The sequence below is a fragment of the Cricetulus griseus genome (genome assembly GCF_003668045.3).
Source record: "Cricetulus griseus strain 17A/GY chromosome 1 unlocalized genomic scaffold, alternate assembly CriGri-PICRH-1.0 chr1_1, whole genome shotgun sequence".
In the NCBI taxonomy this organism is placed as follows: domain Eukaryota; kingdom Metazoa; phylum Chordata; class Mammalia; order Rodentia; family Cricetidae; genus Cricetulus; species Cricetulus griseus.
The window spans coordinates 58,580,437-58,598,759 of NW_023276807.1; the positions used below are offsets into that span (position 1 = coordinate 58,580,437).

The following is an 18,323-nucleotide window of genomic DNA, read 5'->3' on the forward strand; positions in this document are numbered from 1 at the left end:
TTTCAGCCCAACATGATGGATGCTGAGAAACTGCCGTAGAGATAATGTCACCAGGCTCAAGACTGGCTGCTTGCCATTGGACATGCCAGTGAAGCAGAAAGACAAGGTGTTTTGAGGTAACTAAGGCAATCTCATTTGGAAGACAGCATGAGAAGGTGTAGGTCTCTTGGCCGAGCTGAGTTGGAGTGCTTTATGGAGGCAGGTGCTGAGGGTTCCAGTCTGATGCCTGCCTCTCCCATACCACCCTCTCTCACACCTGCCTCTCTCTTTCACGCCTGCCCCTCACATACACTTGTCTCTCATGCCTGCATCTTCTCACTCCTTCCTCTCTTGCCCCTGCCTAACTGGGCTTGGTGGTACATGCCTGATCCTAACCCCGCATCTCAGGATGCTTTTCCATTCTACATATCACTTCCTCGGAGTGTTTGTCACACCTGCCCCCTTGGAGTCCCATATACACCTGGGTGAGTTGGAAGGGCAGCTGCCTCAGCCCCTTAAAGATCAGTCTCCGCACCACCAAAAGTATTTCTCCCTGCTCGGTGGGTTTCAGCCTTTCTCTTTCTCCACTGTTTAAGGTGCTGTTGTCACTACACGTGCATTCATGCGGTGACACCCTTTGGCTTACAGCCCGTGACTGCTGACCCTGACTCACTCAGACTCTGGAATCCCCGTTGTCCCTGAAGCTGTTGGTAGAAGAAGTGAAATACATGTCCTTGTGTTTTAGCAAGTGGGCTAAGGCTTAGGGGTGGGCTTGGCTGATGACTCCCCTCGCCCTCAGCTCAATTTAGTGCTGTACTGTGAGCACATTTTGATGGGTGGGAGGAAGGCCTTGGGCCTTCTACCTCCTAAGACTGTGGTGCAGGGAAGCGGAGAGTCACTAGGATGTCTAGGGATAGTCTAGCCACTGGCTTTTCTCTCAGAACACGAAGTGGCCGGCAAAATCATATCCTCTATCTTTCAGAATCAAGAAATTGAAGAACTGACAAAAATCTGTGACGAGCTGATCGCAAAGCTGGGAAAGACCGACTGAGGTTCCTCCCGTGAGCTATGCAGGTCTGAGTCTGGCTGCTTGTGTCCTGACCACAGATATCTTGCCTTATCCAGAAATAATCCCCCCTTTGCAGAGAAAAATAACTTTTAAAAAAAGCACATGCCTGCTGTTGCCTGTCCGCTTCACTGCCGCAGCTGGAGCCTGGCCGGTGGGGAGGAGTGATGCAGCAGCCAAGCCCTGCGTGTCCGTCCATCCATCCAGGCTGTCATTTCCATTAGACAGGCTGGGCTGCTGGGTCCGGTGTGTGCTTCTCCATCTTCAGTTCATCTTGCTGTTAACTTTACTTTTCCCAAGTTTGTGAAATTTCTAATTTTGTGGCAACTATGTAGGATCATCTTCCCAGCACATATTTGCTATTTTTACGACCTGGTTAATCTTTTAAATGTCTATCAGCAGTTTTATCGAAGGAGAGAGTTTGGCCTATTGCTACCAACAGTTTATGGATGAGACTCTTAGGAGTTCCCTTTTATTTACAGAGTTACTTTTACTCATGCACATACGTCCGTACATGCTGCCCCACCCCCCACCCCTGCCTGGCATATTCAGATGAGAATTTCTAGGGAGGAGCATAGTTATGTAAATCAATGTAGATCTTCTTTGGAAACAGAACCCCAGGTCAAAAAGCCAGCTTCAGACTTTGCTAGAGTGCTTCCTATACACAAAGCTCTGGGCTTGATCCCCAGAGATACAAGAACTGAATATTGTAGGGCATACCTGTAATCTCAACACTCCAGAAGTGGAGGCAGGAGGATCAGAAGTTCAAGGTCATCCTTGACTGCATAGCCAGCCTGGGCTACATGAGATCACCTTTCAGAAAAGGGGTGAGTGGAAGCAGGGTGATATCTTAGCTATTGGGAGGCTAGGGCAGGAAAATCACTCAGACCCGGAGTTTAAGGACAACACAGCACTAGGCAAAGTAGACCTTTTCTCAGAAATCAAACACCCAAACCAAAACTTGAGTCAGGGTGGGTGGGGAGATTAGGGATAGGAAGATGAGGGATGCAGGTTTTATGTCCAAGGAAGACTTGGCTGTGCTGTTTGTTGTCCCTGTATTTGGACACCCCGGTCCCAACATGGCCCTTTGTGCTCATACTGAAAGTAGCCTCTTCCATCTCCATGAGCAGCAGCGTGGGCCTCCCTCAGAGCTGGCATTTGACGGATGTGTTCACCTGGGGGCAGTTAGCTTCAAAAACAAAATCAGCTGTTATTATCTATTTGAAATACACCCAAGGGGGACTTGGAAAAGGGTCAGCTGATCTTGTTAAAAGACACGGGCTGCCTAAGGACCAGTTAGAGGGTGAAGGATGTGGTTTTCTGTGTTTACAAGCATGGCACACTTCAGAGACTTAAAAACAACCACAAATGTTTTCATACTTGAGGTGGACTTTTAAACAAAACAGCCGGTAAAAAGTCATGTGACTCATCCCTCATATCTGCTTGAGTACTGGGGAGGGCAGTGCAGGGAGAAAAAAGAAAAAAGGTCCACAGTGACAAGATGAAATTCTGTGAACTAAACTGGGGGACATTAACCTCCAAATAGAAATTGCCAACATTGATGCCAATGAGTTCATTCCCATTTGATAGGCAAAACCAAATTCATTCAAGTTTTAATGCATTTTTTTTTTGCCTTAACTTTCTACCCTGAGATGTCATGGTAAATATGCACTATTCAATACACATGTTTTCCTCCTTGTAAAAATATTGCATGACCCAAGTCCAGAAATGAATTGTGCCTCATAGAGAAACTCTGTAGATCTTAGAAACAGCGTTCCTTTAGTGGTGTGTCACCATGTGGTGCAAGCTTTAGCTCCAGGCAGTGAGTAATGTCTTTTCAAGCTAGAAATCACATTTTGTCAATATGCATTTATTATAATTGGTGCTTAGGTTAGGCTGCATTTTGAGGCCTACTGTCTTAAGACTTTGTACAAAAACACAAACAGAAGTTATCCGTGGGTTGGAGAAATGGCTTGACAATCATTTGGACACTGAATTTAGTCACAGTGGCTTAATATGAAAGTTGTAGCTGTAGACATACTACTGTCAGGTTCAAGTGTCTTCAGGGGACATGACCAGCACCAGCTTAGCGCTCTTCCACAGGGAAGTTAATTTTGCATTTTTGAGAAACACTGCAGATGTTTCTGCAACAGTATTATGGTGGTATCCATGTGTGTGTTTTGTATTGACTTCTTTTCAGTATGAAAGGCTTAGAGTGGGCTCCATCATAAATTTATAGTTTTGTTTTTTGGGGGGGAGGGTAGTACTGGGACTCAGACCCAGCATCTTGGACATGCTAGGCAGGTCCTTCACGGTGGATCTACATCTCTGGCCTCATCATCTTTTGAGCTGTATATTTTTAAAGTATCCTGTTCTCTATGTTACAAAGCATAGAAGAGGCATGGTGGCTGTCCTTCCCTGCCTCACTGGCAGAAGAGACCCCATGAAAAACCGGCCCTGCTAAATGCAATTGCTGTACGTATGGGGGACATGAAATAAGTCCTTTAAGCGGTGTTTGCCAGTGGCCTCTTAGTCATCACCATTTCCACAACTTCTAGCGTATGGATACTCTCCAACAAGGATAAAATGTAGCTTGCACAGCTGGCAAATTAAGAAAATATACTAGGCAGAGTAAAGTATTTTTCTTTTAATTAAATGAGCCCCAAAAAGCTCTTAGTGCTCTAGAGAGTCAAAATATAAGGTTTTCTTCAACACATGCTGGGGGCCAGATACTTGTTAGTGAGGCAGTTAAAAGGGGACCAGGCATGGTGCCACGCACCTATCATCCTGGAGGCAGAGGCAGGGGACCAAAAGTTCAGGCCTGACTGGGCTGTACAGTGATCCTGTCTTCAGAGTCTTAAGAGCTGGGGGGCAGGGGGTGACTCAGTAGTAGCACTTATTCACCATACACAAGGCATTGGTGTCAATCCCCAGCATTGTAAAAATAAAGAACAAAAAACCTAAAACCCAAGAGAAATGGAAAGTGGTTTGGGAACACTAGGTGGTCTTGTTGACCCATTTCTTTAGTTCTACTTTGCCAAAGTGTAGACAGCTTTTACCCGGCAGTATCCCACACCAGTTCACCATGTGATTCCTCTCTTTGGAGACTGGTAACTTCCCTAAATTCTGCACGCTCTGTGCTTGGTGCTCTAGTGTGGATTCAAGCATCTTCAGAACCAGACCAAATTAGGAAGTGCAGAAGCACACAGTGCGTGTGGGAGCTCTGCTCTGGAGGGAGATCCCTGTCTTTAGGATTATAATTCAAACTAAACTTTCTCTCCAGCCAGCACCCCCTTTCTCCCCATGCAGACTGGGCACTGCCTGTGCACAAAAATGCTCATTCTTTAAGCAGCCCGGATGGACCACAGTAGACTGAAGCCCTCACTTGCAGCAAAGATAGCTCAGGCTAGAAAGGGCCCCTCTGCTGCTCATAGGCATCGGGAACTGTGACAAAGTTCAGGCATGCTGAATTGGTTCGGACCTTCTGCAGCTCACTTCCTACCAAATTCCTTAATCTCCATTTCAGTTGGTGATTTTAGGAATCAGTCGTCCTGCTGTCTGTAAGTCTGTGACCCTTGCTCTCAGGTTTTTCTTCCTCTTGGGAAGAGAGAATGTAGGTATTGAAAGAGTAAATGATTCAGGCAAGGAATTTAAAGATGTATATATTATGAAGACTTTCAAGGGTAGGAGAATACTATTTACTTACTAAAGAACAGATAAAGTCTGGGAATCCCATGACACCAAGCCAAAGGTCTAAGAAATCATCTTTTAAAAAGTTTTAATAAGGAAGTTATTTAAAGGAAACTAATGTTCAAAAGGGTTTGACTGGCCTCCAGATTCCAATTATTTTTAAAAAACAATTTGCCAGGGCCGGGGATGTAGCTCAGTTGGTGACACACTTGCTCAAGTCCCTGGATTTCATCCCCAGTACCGGGGGAACAAAGCAAGCATTTGCTACTAAATTCTTCAGGGTTCCATTGGATAGTAAAAGGAAACAAATTGCAGAAGCAGCACTTCTTCCTCTCTGTTTGTTCTGTTCTAAAACAGAATACACAGCACAGGCAAGCACTTGGCATTGCCAGGACTAAAGATTACACTTCTGGTAGTTCCCATCCAGATGCTGCAGCCCCCTCTATGCCTGTCAGCATGTGGTTAGATCTGGACAAATAAGATTCCTGAGGAATGACTTTCTTAACTATACTATGGTTTCAGCTTTATGTAAACGCATATATTCTGGCTATAGTTCCAATATATGGAGATGCTGCTGCAATGCTGGCCTTATGTAGTCTGTATGATGCTTTAACTGCTCAGAAGAGGCCAAGCATGGGCTGGGGTATGGCCTGACCCTTCCCTATATGGAGTCTTCAGTACCAATTGTCAAGATGCCTTTTTGTGGTATCTGAATATGCTCAACAAAAGTGCTTCCTCTTCCCATAAGCAACTGACTATATTTGTGAATAATTTTCAAATTGACACATATAAATTTGAACTCTGGAACCACATCTGATCCAGATACAGGGCAGCATCTAGGTCATACCTGCAGCCTCAGCTTCATCCTTTGCAACCCTTGGGACAGGATTCGGGCATTCTGTGAAGTCCCCAAGGCAGCAGTCAGCTTTCCAGTATTGCTGTTAGCGAGTCTGTGTTTGCCAGTAGAGACCCGCTGTACGTACTAATGTGCCAAGTGTGTATTGCACATCTGCTTCCACTGTGTCCCCCGGGGCCCTGAAGTGTGTGAGGACTCCCTCACTGGGTGGGGGTTACACACTGCATTGACTCCTATTGTATGGAATAATCATCCTCATAGATTTTTATACACATAGTAATTTCCCTTTTATATGTCAGGTAAATATTTGTAAAAGTTATACTCACACAAAAGAATTATTATGATAATTACTAATATATTTTTTCCATGTTTCATTGCCTGAATAAAAACTGTTTACCACTGTTAAATCTGGGGTGTGTTTTCCTGTCATTTGTCATTTGTTTTATCCTTGAATATTTATGGAAGCCTCTCATGGGTTCCATATTTCTGTCTAAAAATAGAAAAGATGACATTTTCCTGTGCTGCCTTTCTGAGGCTTCATGCATTTGGTTGGGCATGTAGTGGAAAGCAAGACAAATTGGAGTTCAGAAACCACCATGACCAGGGGGAGGGGGGGAGGGGGGCCTAGAGCGATGGCTCAGCGGTTAAGAGCAATGACTGTTCTTCCAGAGGTCCTGAGTTCAATTCCCAGCAACCACATGGTGGCTCACAACCACCCTGAATGAGATCTGGTGCCCTCTGCTGGCAAGCAGGCAGAAGACTGTATACATAATAAATAAATAAAATCTTTAAAAGAGAGAGAGAGAAGAAAAGAAACCACCATGATGCCATCTGTGCAAACAGAATTTTTGCATAGAGGCTAGTCCAGCCTGGCATTTCGAATTCTCAGAAGCCAGGTTACCCAAAGCTTTCTGCCTTGCCGAAGGACCCCGGGTGAGCTGGAGCTGTGGAGAAAATAGCTGATGCACAATGTGTTTTCTAGGTTAGTACCAGAAAAAACCAGCTCTCCATTTAGGGTGGGCCAGGGGAAACCTGGAAGAGAGGAGTGGATAGTCCAGACCTCATTTTACAACTTAGCTGAGGTAAGAAATCAGGAGACACACACACACCAGGCAGTGGTGGCACATGCCTTGAGTTCAAGGCTAGCCTGGTCTATAGAACGAGTACAAAGACATCTAGGGCTGTTACCACAGAGAAACTGTCTCGTAAAGAAAAAAATAAAAATCAGGATACTTTCTTATTTGTTCACTGAGAGGTTCTAGCCTGTGATGGTCCTGGTTTGGGGGACAGGGTACTTCTCACCAGTGTGTTCAACTGCAAGGACATCCTACTACAGAGCTCATTGGCATTGGGAAAATAAGATGGAAATCAACAATAGAAGCCAGGTAATGGTGGCACACGCCTGTAATCCTAGCATGCTGGAGTTCCAGGGCAGCCAGAGCTACATAGAGAAACTGTGTCAAAGACAGCTTTGCCTAGTGTAAAGCTTTGGCATAGAAGGTTGAGGTGAAGCTTCTAGCTTTGCTTGGGCCCCTAATGCCCTTATTTAGATGGAGAATACTAGGAGGGAGCTGAGGTCTGACTTTACAAGTTTCCCTTATACAAGTGCTGCCTATGAGGCAAGACAGTCCTCTTTTTTTGTTTTTCTTGAGGTTGTCCTGGAACCTGTGACCTTCTACCCCTGCCTCCTGAGTGTTGAATTACAGCCTCCAATTTCTCTTTTAAGTTGTCACAACACCTGCTTGAGATGTGTTGGAATCCAGTAGATGTGTTGAAAGCCGGTGAGTACACGTTGCCTTTGGCTTACATGATTTAGAAAGGTGAGATTGCTAGCCTATGTAACAATGAGGGAAGAATCTGGTTTTAGATTCAAACCCACATCCAAGTCTAGGCTAGATGCCCTGGTTTTTTTTTTTTTTTTTTTTTTTTGTGTGTGTATGGGTGTGTGGTGGTTTCAATAAGAATAGCCGCCATAGCCTCATATATTTGAATGCTTACTAGAGAGTGGCACTATTTGAAGGGATTAGAAGGATTAGGAGGTGTGGCCTTGTTGGAGGAAGTGTGTCACTGGGGGTGGGCTTTGAGGCTTCAAAAGCCCTGCCAAGACCAAAGTGTCTCTCTCTGCCTATGGATCATGATGTAGCTCTCAGCTACTACTCCAGTGCCTGTCTACCTGCCTCCACACTTGATGACAATGGACTAAACCTCTGAAATTGTAGGCAAGCATCTTATGTCTTATAATAGTTACCTTGGTCATGGTGTTACCAATAGAACAGTGACTAAGAAAGAGAGTGTTGTCTCCATGCATGTCTGTATAGCATATGTGTGCCTGGTGCCCCTGGAAGCCAGAAGAGAGTGTTGGATCACCTCAGACTGAAGTTACTGAAGATCACCTCAGACTGAAGATGGTTGTGGGTCATTGTGTAGGTGTTGGGAATTGGAACCCAGGTTATCTGGGAAAGTAACCAGTAGTCTCAGCCACTGAACATTCTCTCCAGCCCCAGGCTGACTTACCTTGGACCTTCCTAGAGTTATATTCTCCTCAGTTCTCTCCCAAGGAGCCAGTGTCATTCCAACCAACTGTACCAACATCACTATGATTCCAGCAGACACTTCCCTGAGAGATGCCCCTGGGTGGGGGGAGGGCATAATTCAGATGTATTAAGACAAAAATGCATCACAAATGTGCATCAGTAAGAGTTTGTGTAGAATTGTGCACTTTTGTGCTAGACAGCAGAAATGACAGGTAATTTGGTTCTTGTAGGTGCAATTAGCTAATGTGATGCACGCAGGCGGAAGGATAATATTTTGATGAAGAATTAACATCCAGACAGCCTGATGTTCAGTATGGCATTGCCATTTGTCTTGCATGAAATTTAGAATTTTTTCAGGCACTGTTTTTAGTTGTCGTTTTGTTTGTTTTTAAGTTTGTGTGAATGAGGCAGAACATGACATTGTGCATGTTTGGAAGTTAAAGGAGACTTTCGGGAATCTTCCACCATGTGTGTCCTGGGGATCATGCCGAAATCCTTAGGCTCGGGGGCAAGTGCCTTCACCTGCAGAGCCAGCCTTCCAGTTAATTTTTCTCAAGTAACCAATCTTTCTTTCCTTCTCTTTTCTTTTTTTTTTTTTTTCCCCCATGACAGGGTTTCTCTGTTTAACAGCCCTGGCTGTCCTGATACTTGCTTTGTACACCAGGCTGGGCTCAAACTCATAGAGTGCTGCCTCTGCCTCTGCTTTCCTAGTGCTGGGATTAAAGATGTGTGCCACCATACCCAGCCTCTCAACCAAAGCTGTGTAGAATGTTTCACATACTGTGGGGGACTGAATATTTCTGTTATGGAATATTTTGGGTCCCAGTCTCTAGTTGCTGTAAATATCAGCACCAGAAAGCACCGGTTCACCATTGTATTGTTAAATGCCAGTAGGGCTACTATTGTTTACTATGGCCTCAGGGTAATATGCCTCCTAATTTGCATCTGTATGTGCCTAAGCATCTGAATAGGCCCTCACCTGGGCTTAGGTTCTAGAGGTGTGTGAGTAACTTGTGAGGATGGAAGGTGAGGAGTTAGGGGCGAGCGGCCAGAGCAGAGAGGGAACAAAGAAGGAAATGGTATTAGCAGGATGGTTAAGAAACACCAGAAAAGATGGCTAATAAAGAAATGACTCTAGTTCCACAACATGGAATTGAGAGCTCTCTGAAGATGACAAGATGCCTGTGTTTGATCTTTATTGCCTTTGGGTTGCTGGGAGCTTCCAGGTCCACACACCCCCACTCAGGCCAAACCTCATGGCTGTCGTGGGTTAAAGCTAAGACAAGCCGGGTCAAGACAACATAACAGCATCAGCTTCAGTGAAGACATGATGATGGCCACTGGGTGGCTTCACTCCCAAAGCTTTCAGACTGCAGCTCAAAACCTGTGTCTGAGGCCACAAATGAAAAGCAAACAAGAGCAACAATGAATACTTGGTGTGCAAGCAAATAGGGTAAGTGCTGTCCACAACTTGTATTACATGTGGATATACGTACTGGCTTGTAATTGAAAAGGATTTTTAGATCTTTTTACTTTTGCGAGTGTTTTGTCTGCCCCCCCCCCCGTGTGTGTGTGTGTGTGTGTGTGTGTGTGTGTGTGTGTGTGCGCGCGCGCGCGCGCGCGCGCATACTGTGTACATGCCTGGTGCCCGTGGAGGTCAGAAAAGAGTATTGGATCCTTGGAATTAGTTATATGGAAGGTTGTGAGCCACAGTGTGGGAGCTGGGAGCCAAACACATGTCCTCTGAAAGAGTAGCAATTGCCCTTAAGCCGACTCTCCAGCCTCAGGACGGCAATCTTTAATGCCCGGAGGGAGCGCGCCCCCCCCCCCCCGAAGTTTTAACCCATTTTTCAAGCTTTAAAAGCCCACAAAAAAGAAAAGCAAAGATCTTTCCTCCTTTGTTCCGGCATACCAACTTCTTCCCCTCCCGTGGCAGCAGAGGGCAGCATGCTTAGGTTCAGGGCCCTGACTCATGGCTGGAAGAATTCAGACTCTGGGCGGGCGGAATGCAGCTGGGGATAGAGTGCGTGACTCTCATGGGCGAGGCCCTGGTTCTGTGCACAGTGCTGCAAGGAATTAAAAATGAAACCTTTCTTAGAAGAATTCATCTCCATTCCAGGTTCTCACACAACTCTAAATTACAAGTACCTATATAAGCAACAGACCATCCTTTATTTAAATCTTAACTTGATTAATTCTTTCCACCTGTCAACTCCACTCTTCACAGGCATATGTTAGTTAAATGACTAAATGACCCAAGTCATGAGTTTGCCCACAGAAATGTGAGAAAACTGAAAATTGAGCCGAGGAGGAAGCAAACTCAGGACGCAGCAGGCTCATGCAACCTCGTCTCACACAGGTGGAAAATAGAGGGTGAGATTGAGTCCATTGAAATATTTGTCAAAATAGCCATTAACTTCTCTGAACACCTTAGAGAAGAACTGTAGGGGTACTCCAGGCTTCTGCAATCAGTTCTGGACTTCCACCCCCTGCTGTCCCCTGCTGGTGTGTGTGAGCTCCTGCAGTCTTGTCTCCATTGCACAGCCTCCAGAGCCAACAGTCCTATGGAGGTCCTCGTTTTTTTTTTTTCTCTCTCCCCTTTCCTGCATTTGCCTCTTCCCTCTTCTCCCCCCTTCTCCTTCCCTCTTCCCCTTCTTCCCTCTCCTCCTCCCTTCCCCCCTCTTCCCTCCTTCTCCCTTCCCCCTTCCCTTTCCTTCTTCCTCCCTTCCTCCTCCCCCATCTCCTCCCTTTCCACAGTACTTATTTTCCCCTTTTGCCACAGTAGGGCTGGCTCACTCCCCTGCCACCCTAAACCCCTGCTGCTTTCCTCAGACAACTGTCCTGACTACAAAGACCATGAATCTTTGTGTTCTGTTTTAGCAACAGGAATGACTGCAGTTAGAGCAAAGTGAAGTGAGCATCTCTTTCTCAATATGCATGTCTAATGACTGAAAATTAGAGACAATTCAATATGCAACAATTTGCATCACATGGCAGATAGGTCTCTGTCTCTGCATGCTCTGTGTAGCACGGAACCTGGTTCAGAGCAGAACTGGGGGGAAGGCTTGCCTGGTGTCCTGTCAATTCTGCCAGTCCCTCTCCTCACCCTGACACCTAAAGTCACCAGAAACGAATCTGGTTTCAGAATCTTGTTCTTTGTGAAACTACATATGTTAGAATCTGAACGTGTGGAACTACATATTTTAGAATCTGTATGTGTGAAGCTACATGTTAGAATAAAGTGTTCAGCTATGTATGTTAGAATATATGTGGAACTACATATGTTAGAATCTATGTGTGTGCAACTATGTGTGATAGAATGTACTGTGTGTGGAACTACATATATTAGATGTTGTAGAATATTGTTTTAAGGTGTGTTACTTTTGTTTATGCTGTGGAACATTTGTTTAATAATGCAAAGATGTGTTGCTTTTGTTTTTGTTCCATTTGTTTAACTCTGTGAAGCTGTGATTCTTTGCCTGTCTAAAACACCTGATGGTCTAATAAAGCATTGACCAGGCAATAGCAAGGCAGGAAAAAGGATAGGCAGGGCTGACAGGCATAAAGAATAAATAGGGGAGAGATCTGGGAAGAAGGAGGAGCAAGAAAAAGAGCAAGAGAACAAGGAGAGGAGGACATCAGGGACCAGCCACTCAGCCAGCCACAGAGTAAGAAAAGGCAAAAGCCCAGAGGCAAAAGGTGAATGGGATAATTAAAGAAATGCTGGCTAGAAATAAGCCAAGCTAAGGCCGGGCATTTATAAGTAATAATAAGCCTCTGTGTGTTTATTTGGGTGCTGAGTGGCAGGTCCCCAAAGAGCAAAAGAGAAAAAGTGTGGAACTCCATTAGTCAGGTCCTGTTCTTTTTGTCTGAAATGGTGGAGATCCAGCCTAGGGTCTTGTTCATACTAGGCCAGCCTCTGTCTAAGCCATGGCTTTAGCTCTTCCCTGTGCACAGCAGTCAGATTCCTCCATTTTCAACTGTGTTTTCCCCTGGGGAAAAAAAAAAAAATCACATCATTCCCTTCTCTTCTTCACCTGTAGCCCCTCCCCATTGTTGTGCCCAAACTCTGAACCCCCAAATCACCAAGACTCCCATCAGATGCAAAAGCAGAGTCTTTAATCTTACGAGTTAACTCGGTTCCCCATTAACTCAGGTGAAGCAGGTGGGGACCTTGAGCAGCAGTGGGGCAGGGAATATATTGCTGTAGAGCAAGGGGAGTGTCTGAGGTCCGCAACAGTCTCAGGATTGGTGCATCTCTGGGCTTGGGCGACCTGTCCTGTGTTGATTGAACTGCTGTTGCAGGAAGGTTGCTATGCCTGGAGGCCCTCCCAGGGCGGTTGCTATGCTCTGCATTCCACTGTTACCATAAAGCACAGCCAGAGCCCACCAGCTAACTTCTGATTGGTTCCTTGCCACATGGAGGGTATCTAGCTTCCTAGTGACTAGAAAAGTTGGGCAAGGTCAGGAGCTCAGCACATGATGCTGAGTCAGAGGCCTACGTCTTGCTGGATCTTTTCTGCAGCCTGTCATGGCTGCCAAAGCAGGGGTCTGGATGAGGGTCTGGTCTCTTCATGTCATACCCCAACCCCTTGAAACTTATGGTTTTAATTATTACTGTCACATATATTCAAATAAATATATAGGTGAAATCAGCTGAGTCTGTTAGTGTTGCTAGTATATTTTGTAGGGCTGACTGTTGATATCCTGGTATTATGCTTATACTTGTCTCCCAACAACTAGCAGGTACACATACCGGCATTCAGGCAGATACTTAGCTCAAAGGGCTGTGTGTTGCATGGCTGTGTCACATGTTACGCGGCTATATAAGGACTTGTACCCATGTGCAAGCTTTCCCTTTTAAGGCAGTGCCTCCCACCTGTTTATCCCCTTCTTTCCCCTTCCCCTTCCTCCTCTGTTCCCTGTTGGCCAGCACCTACCCCTCCCTTTGCTCCCTTTCCCCCAATAAACTCCATATGGGTTTTAGTGAGTTTTGTGGCTGGTGTTTCATCACCCACAGCTGCAGCAAACAACACTGACCACCTGCGATTGGATAACCATGAGGGGGCTCATTTCTGTGGAAGACTAATTCTCCCTCTTTCAACAATTTTAAATTGCCTGTGACTCTTCATTTAAGAGCGGGGGCCCTGTCTTAGTTATGGTTTCTGTTGCTATGATGAAACACCATGAACAGAAAACAGGTTGGGGAGGACAGGGTTGATTTGGCTTATACTTCCACATTGTAGTCTATCATTGGAGGAAGTTGGGACAGGAACTCAAGCAGGGCAGGAACCTGGAGTCATTAGCTATGCAGAGGCTATGAAGAGATGCGGCCTACTGGCTTGCTCTCACAGTTGCTCAGCCTGCTTTCTTATAGAATCCAGGACCACCTGCCCAGGGATGACATCACAATGGGCTGGGCCCTCCCCCATAGATCACTAATCAAGAAAATGTCCTACAGGCTTGACAACAGCCAAATCTTATAGAGGCTATTTCTTTTTTCTTCTTCCTTTTCTTTTTATATTTCAAGACCGGATTTCTCTGTGTAGCTGAGCCTGTCCTGGAACTCACTCTGTAGACCAGGATGCCCTTGAACTCACAGAGATCCACCTGCCTCTGCCTCCAGAGTGCTGGCATTAAAGGTATGCATTTTCTAAATTAAGGTTCCCTCCTCTCAGATGTCTTTGGCTTGTGTGAAGTTGACATAAAGCTGTCCAGCACACCCATGAGATTTTCCCCATCTGTGTTGGTAGCGTCATTCAGGTCTCATTTAGGCAGCCATATTGTTGAGATGTTATGGGTATAACTTTCATATCTAGAAGATACAATCTTATTTTTTAAGATTTTATTTATTTATTTATTTATTTATTTATTTATTATGTAGACAACATTCTACTTCCATGTATATCTGCACACCAGAAGAGGGCACCAGATCTCATAATGGATGGTTGTGAGCCACCATGTGGTTGCTGGGAATTGAACTCAAGACCTCTGGAAGAGCAGTCGGCACTCTTAACCTCTGAGCCATCTCTCCAGCCCCTAGAAGATACAATCTTACAGCAGACTTCCTGGGCCTCTGGTTTTCATAGCCTTTCATCCCTAAAACAACAATTCTTGAACTGGTAAGATGACTCTGCAGGTAAAGACGACTAGCTGCATAAACCCAAAGCAGAGCCTGACATGCCATAAGTACAATCCCAAGAACCCACGTAAAAAGCTGGATGCGGCTGCATGAATGGATGCAGCTGCAGTCCTCACACTTCTATTGCAAAATGGGAAGTGTAGCTAGAATCTGCCAGAAGCTTGCTGCCAGCTCACCCGGAGTACACTGTGCAGGAGCAGAAACAAAAAGAGGCAGCCTCAACAAAGCGAAAGGTGAGAACCAGCTCCTGAGGCCAGTCCTTCCATCTTGTTTGTTTGATTGGTCCGCTCAGGGTGGCCTTGAATTTGAAGACCACTGCCTTGGTCTCCCAGGTGCTGGGATTCTAAGCTTGTACCACCAGGCTTGGCACCCCGAGAACTTTTAGAAAGATTTGTGATGCTAAAAAGTGACTATTGAGTCTACCATAATTTACATTTCAGTGCAACTGTCTCAAATACTGGCAACCTAAATATTCATAGTAAGCCACTTTCAACATTCCCGTGAGGCAGGCTGGGGGTTCTGGTTTTGTGCCAGTGTTAGATTGTAAGTTTGTCTCAATGCGGAAGAGAATTGTCCCTGCCCCCTCATCTTACCAATGGAACAACCACAAAGGCTTTTTAAATGTACCAGGCTCACTCTGCACCTTTCTGGGACTTGGAATCAGATAAAGGAGAGATTAGAGTGCTTCCCTACCATAGCATCTGTTAATGACCTCTGCCAGAAGATCTGAGCCACCTTGTGGTTTGCCCTGTCAGAACTAAACCCTGAGGGAGCCATCAGTGGACCCCACATCTGACAGCCTAGAGTGGAATTCTTTACTCCCTCCATTTCTGCAGTCTTTTTGGTCACTCTTCATGCATCTTTTGTTTTATTTATAAAAGTGAGATTCTGGACTCAGCAGGGACTTGCCACCAAGCCTGACAACCAGAATTCATTCCCAAGGATGGTGTAAAGAAAGAGTGAATCTACTCACCTCCTGTAGCTTGTCCTCTGATCTCCATATGCACACCCTGGTGCAAGTGCACACATAGTTGTCCGTGTGGGTGGTCACTTATTCACAATGAATTGTCATGAAGATGGCCGGGAAAGTGCTCAGCAGCTAAGCACCCCTTGATTCCAGCACCCACATGGTTTGATTCCTTGAGCCCACATCCTGGCTCACAATCAGCCATAACTCAAATTCCAGGGGATTTGACACCCTCTTCCAAACACTGTGGGTGCCCTGCACACATGCGGTACACCTATATAGTGCAAGCAAAACACTTATACACATAAAAATATAAAAGCGTTGAGACAGGGTCTAGCTGGCCTGGTATTGACTATGTAGACCAGGTTAGCCTCAAAGGCACAGAGAGCTGCCTGTCTGTTTCCTAAATGCTGGGATTAAAGATGTGTACAACCACAACCAGACCAAACATGTTTTTAATGTAATTTTAAAAATTACGAGTTGGCAATGGCTCAATGGGTAGAAGGTTCTTGCCACCAAGACTGATGATCTGAGTTCAAGCCCCAGGATCCTCTTGGTGGAAAGAAAGGACCTGCTGTCAAAGGTTGTCCTGGCTTCTACATGTACAATATGGCAAACACACACACACACACACACACACACACACACACACACACAATTTAAAAATGTAAAATTCTTTGCATGTTTTAAGAAAGTGACTCCTAAAATTGTCCCAGCTGCATAACTCTGAATGACCGCCATAGTCAACTCCAGTCAGTGACTCAGTCATTAATGATGCAGAAATATCCAAGCTTGGCTTGAGAACTGGAGGGAACACTTTAGGGATTCAAATCTGAGTGGGCAGTGGCAATTTGTGCTCATGATCTGGCCCTCCTGACAAGGGTAGCTGGCCTAAGGGTCATTTTTAATTGAAGTTTTATTTTCTAGCTTCCCATGAGACTGTGTCAGGACACATTACAGGGAGCAGGCAGCTGAGTATGTCCCAGGGAAGGTCAAGAAGCCCAAAAGAAAGGAAACTGATGGCATCTTCGAGTTTCCATCCCTCATTTTACCACTCTTTGTCTCACTTAGTATCTGAGTGTTCATCTCTCAGTATCTTCTAGAGCAGTGGTCCTCAACCTTCCTGATGCTATGACCCTTTAATACTGTCCCTCATCCAGTGCTGACCCCAACCATAACGTTACTTCAGTTGCTACTTTGTAACTGTAATTTTGCTACTGTTAGGAATTGTAACGATCTGACTTGGGAGCCCTGTGAAAGGTGGGTTCCACCCCCAAAGAGGTCATGACCCACAGGTTAAATACCACTGTTCTAGGGTCTCCATTTTTCTTGTGAAGGCTCTTACACACATGTAAATAAAGTTTGGTTTTCCTTTGTTATATGAGTTCGAAATGGATACTGTAGGAGAAAGGAAAAAAATTTACCTCTTCCGCAGTATTTTTTAATTTCTGTTTTGAAAATCTGTATTAAATAAATTTATGTATGCTGTGCTGGTTAGATTTTTGTCAACAAGCTAGGGTCTTCTGGGAATAAGGAACTTCCTCTGGGAAAATGCCTCCATCAGACTGGCCCATAAGCAAGTCTGTGGGGGCATTTTCTTGATTACTGGTTGATGTAGGAGGTGCCATCCCCTGGGCTGGTGGTCCTGGGAGATGTAAGAAAGTTAGCTGAATGAGAGTCTGGAGAGCAAGCCAGTAAGCTGCTTGCTTCCCTGTAGACTCTACTTCAGTTCCTACCTTAACTTCCTTCAGTGATAAACACAGAAGCAAAGCCAACTCAGCCCTTTTCTCCCCTGAGTTGGTGAGTTGTTTTTGGTCAGTATTTTTATTACAGCAACAGAATGAAAACTAAGACATGTGTATTAGTTTATTTTGAGCCAAGGTTTTACTATGTAGTCCCCTGTGATTCTCCTGCCTCTGTTTTCATTCCTATCTTTTAATACTAAAAGCAACTCTCAAGGGCCAGAGAGATGGTTCAGTGGGCTAGGCATGTGCCACATAAGCCTTGTGGGATCCTGGTAAGCCACAGAAAGGTGGAAGGAGAGAACCAATCCCATAAAGTGCTCCTCCGCCCGCCACACTTAGGCCTTAGCACATGCATTCACACACAATAATGATAAACAGTGCAGAGTTCTGGGATTCTCAGCTGTAGCACGAAAAAGACCCAGAGTCCGATATTGGTATCAAGCTTCAAACTGAAAATCAGAGAAGCAAATATATCTACCAGCTGAAAGGGCAATCCTGTCTCCTCCTCCTTATGGCCCTTTCTCTGCCCAGCCATATCACTCCTGTCTCTACCTCCCTAGTGCTGGGATCTCAGCTGCTGAGATCCACATGCTGAGATCACCTTTGTGGGAACTGTTTCTTCTAGAACTGGATCAATTTCATGTAGTTAATGTGACCTTGAACTAACAGAGATCTGTCTACCTCTTAATCCTGATTAAAAGTGTGTACCACCACCTCCTAGCTTCTATAGCTAACTAGTGTGGCTGCCTTGCACGTGGCGTTAATAAATCATAAATAATATATCACCACATTAGGCATGTGTCACATGCCCATAAAATTATTTGAGTATGTAAAAACAAAACCCCCCAATGTGGTGGTGTATGCTTAGAATTCTAGTATTTGGGAGGCTTAAGCAAGGGGGGACTGCCCTGAGTTCAAGACCAGTCAAGGTAGGGCACTGTCTAAAAACATTTAAAAGAGAAGGAAAGGTGTGTGTGTGTGTGTGTGTGTGTGTGTGTCTGGCAACAAGATGGTTTACACTCTGTCTCTCACTCTTTCTCTCTCTCTCATACACACACTCTCTCAAGTAAATAAAAAGAAAAAATTAAACATATTAACAGAGTAATTTGATGTTCTGAGCCATATAGACATTGTGCAACATTTAAGTCAGACTAACCATACCTGCCATTCCTCAGATATTTATTCTTCATGTTTAAAAAAGCCAACACTATCAATAGAAGAAATGACTAATCAGTCTTTATCCTGGGCACAAAATATTACTACCCAAGAACAGACCCAGAGAGACCAGATCCTGGAAAAACAGACCCTGAGAGGAGAGACCCTGAGAGATCTTCAAGCCTTACC

The 18,323-nt window shown here is 45.0% G+C and overlaps 2 protein-coding genes across 3 annotated transcripts in view; both read left to right on the forward strand.

The window, feature by feature from the left end:
* Tacc1 (transforming acidic coiled-coil containing protein 1) overlaps positions 1-5,998 on the forward strand; it is a 51,331-nt gene extending 45,333 nt beyond the window's left edge. For both annotated transcript variants that reach the window (XM_027395328.2, XM_027395327.2), the window contains one exon: positions 962-5,998. In XM_027395328.2, coding sequence (XP_027251129.1) covers positions 962-1,030 — 69 coding nt within the window. In that variant the 3' untranslated portion in view covers positions 1,031-5,998. The remainder of the gene's footprint in view (positions 1-961) is intronic.
* A 3,418-nt stretch (positions 5,999-9,416) lies between these two features.
* Positions 9,417-18,323, forward strand: part of Plekha2 (pleckstrin homology domain containing A2) — a 110,551-nt gene continuing 101,644 nt past the window's right edge. Inside the window, exon 1 of the mRNA XM_027395322.2 lies at positions 9,417-9,578. The gene's annotated coding sequence lies outside the window, so the exon portion shown is untranslated. The remainder of the gene's footprint in view (positions 9,579-18,323) is intronic.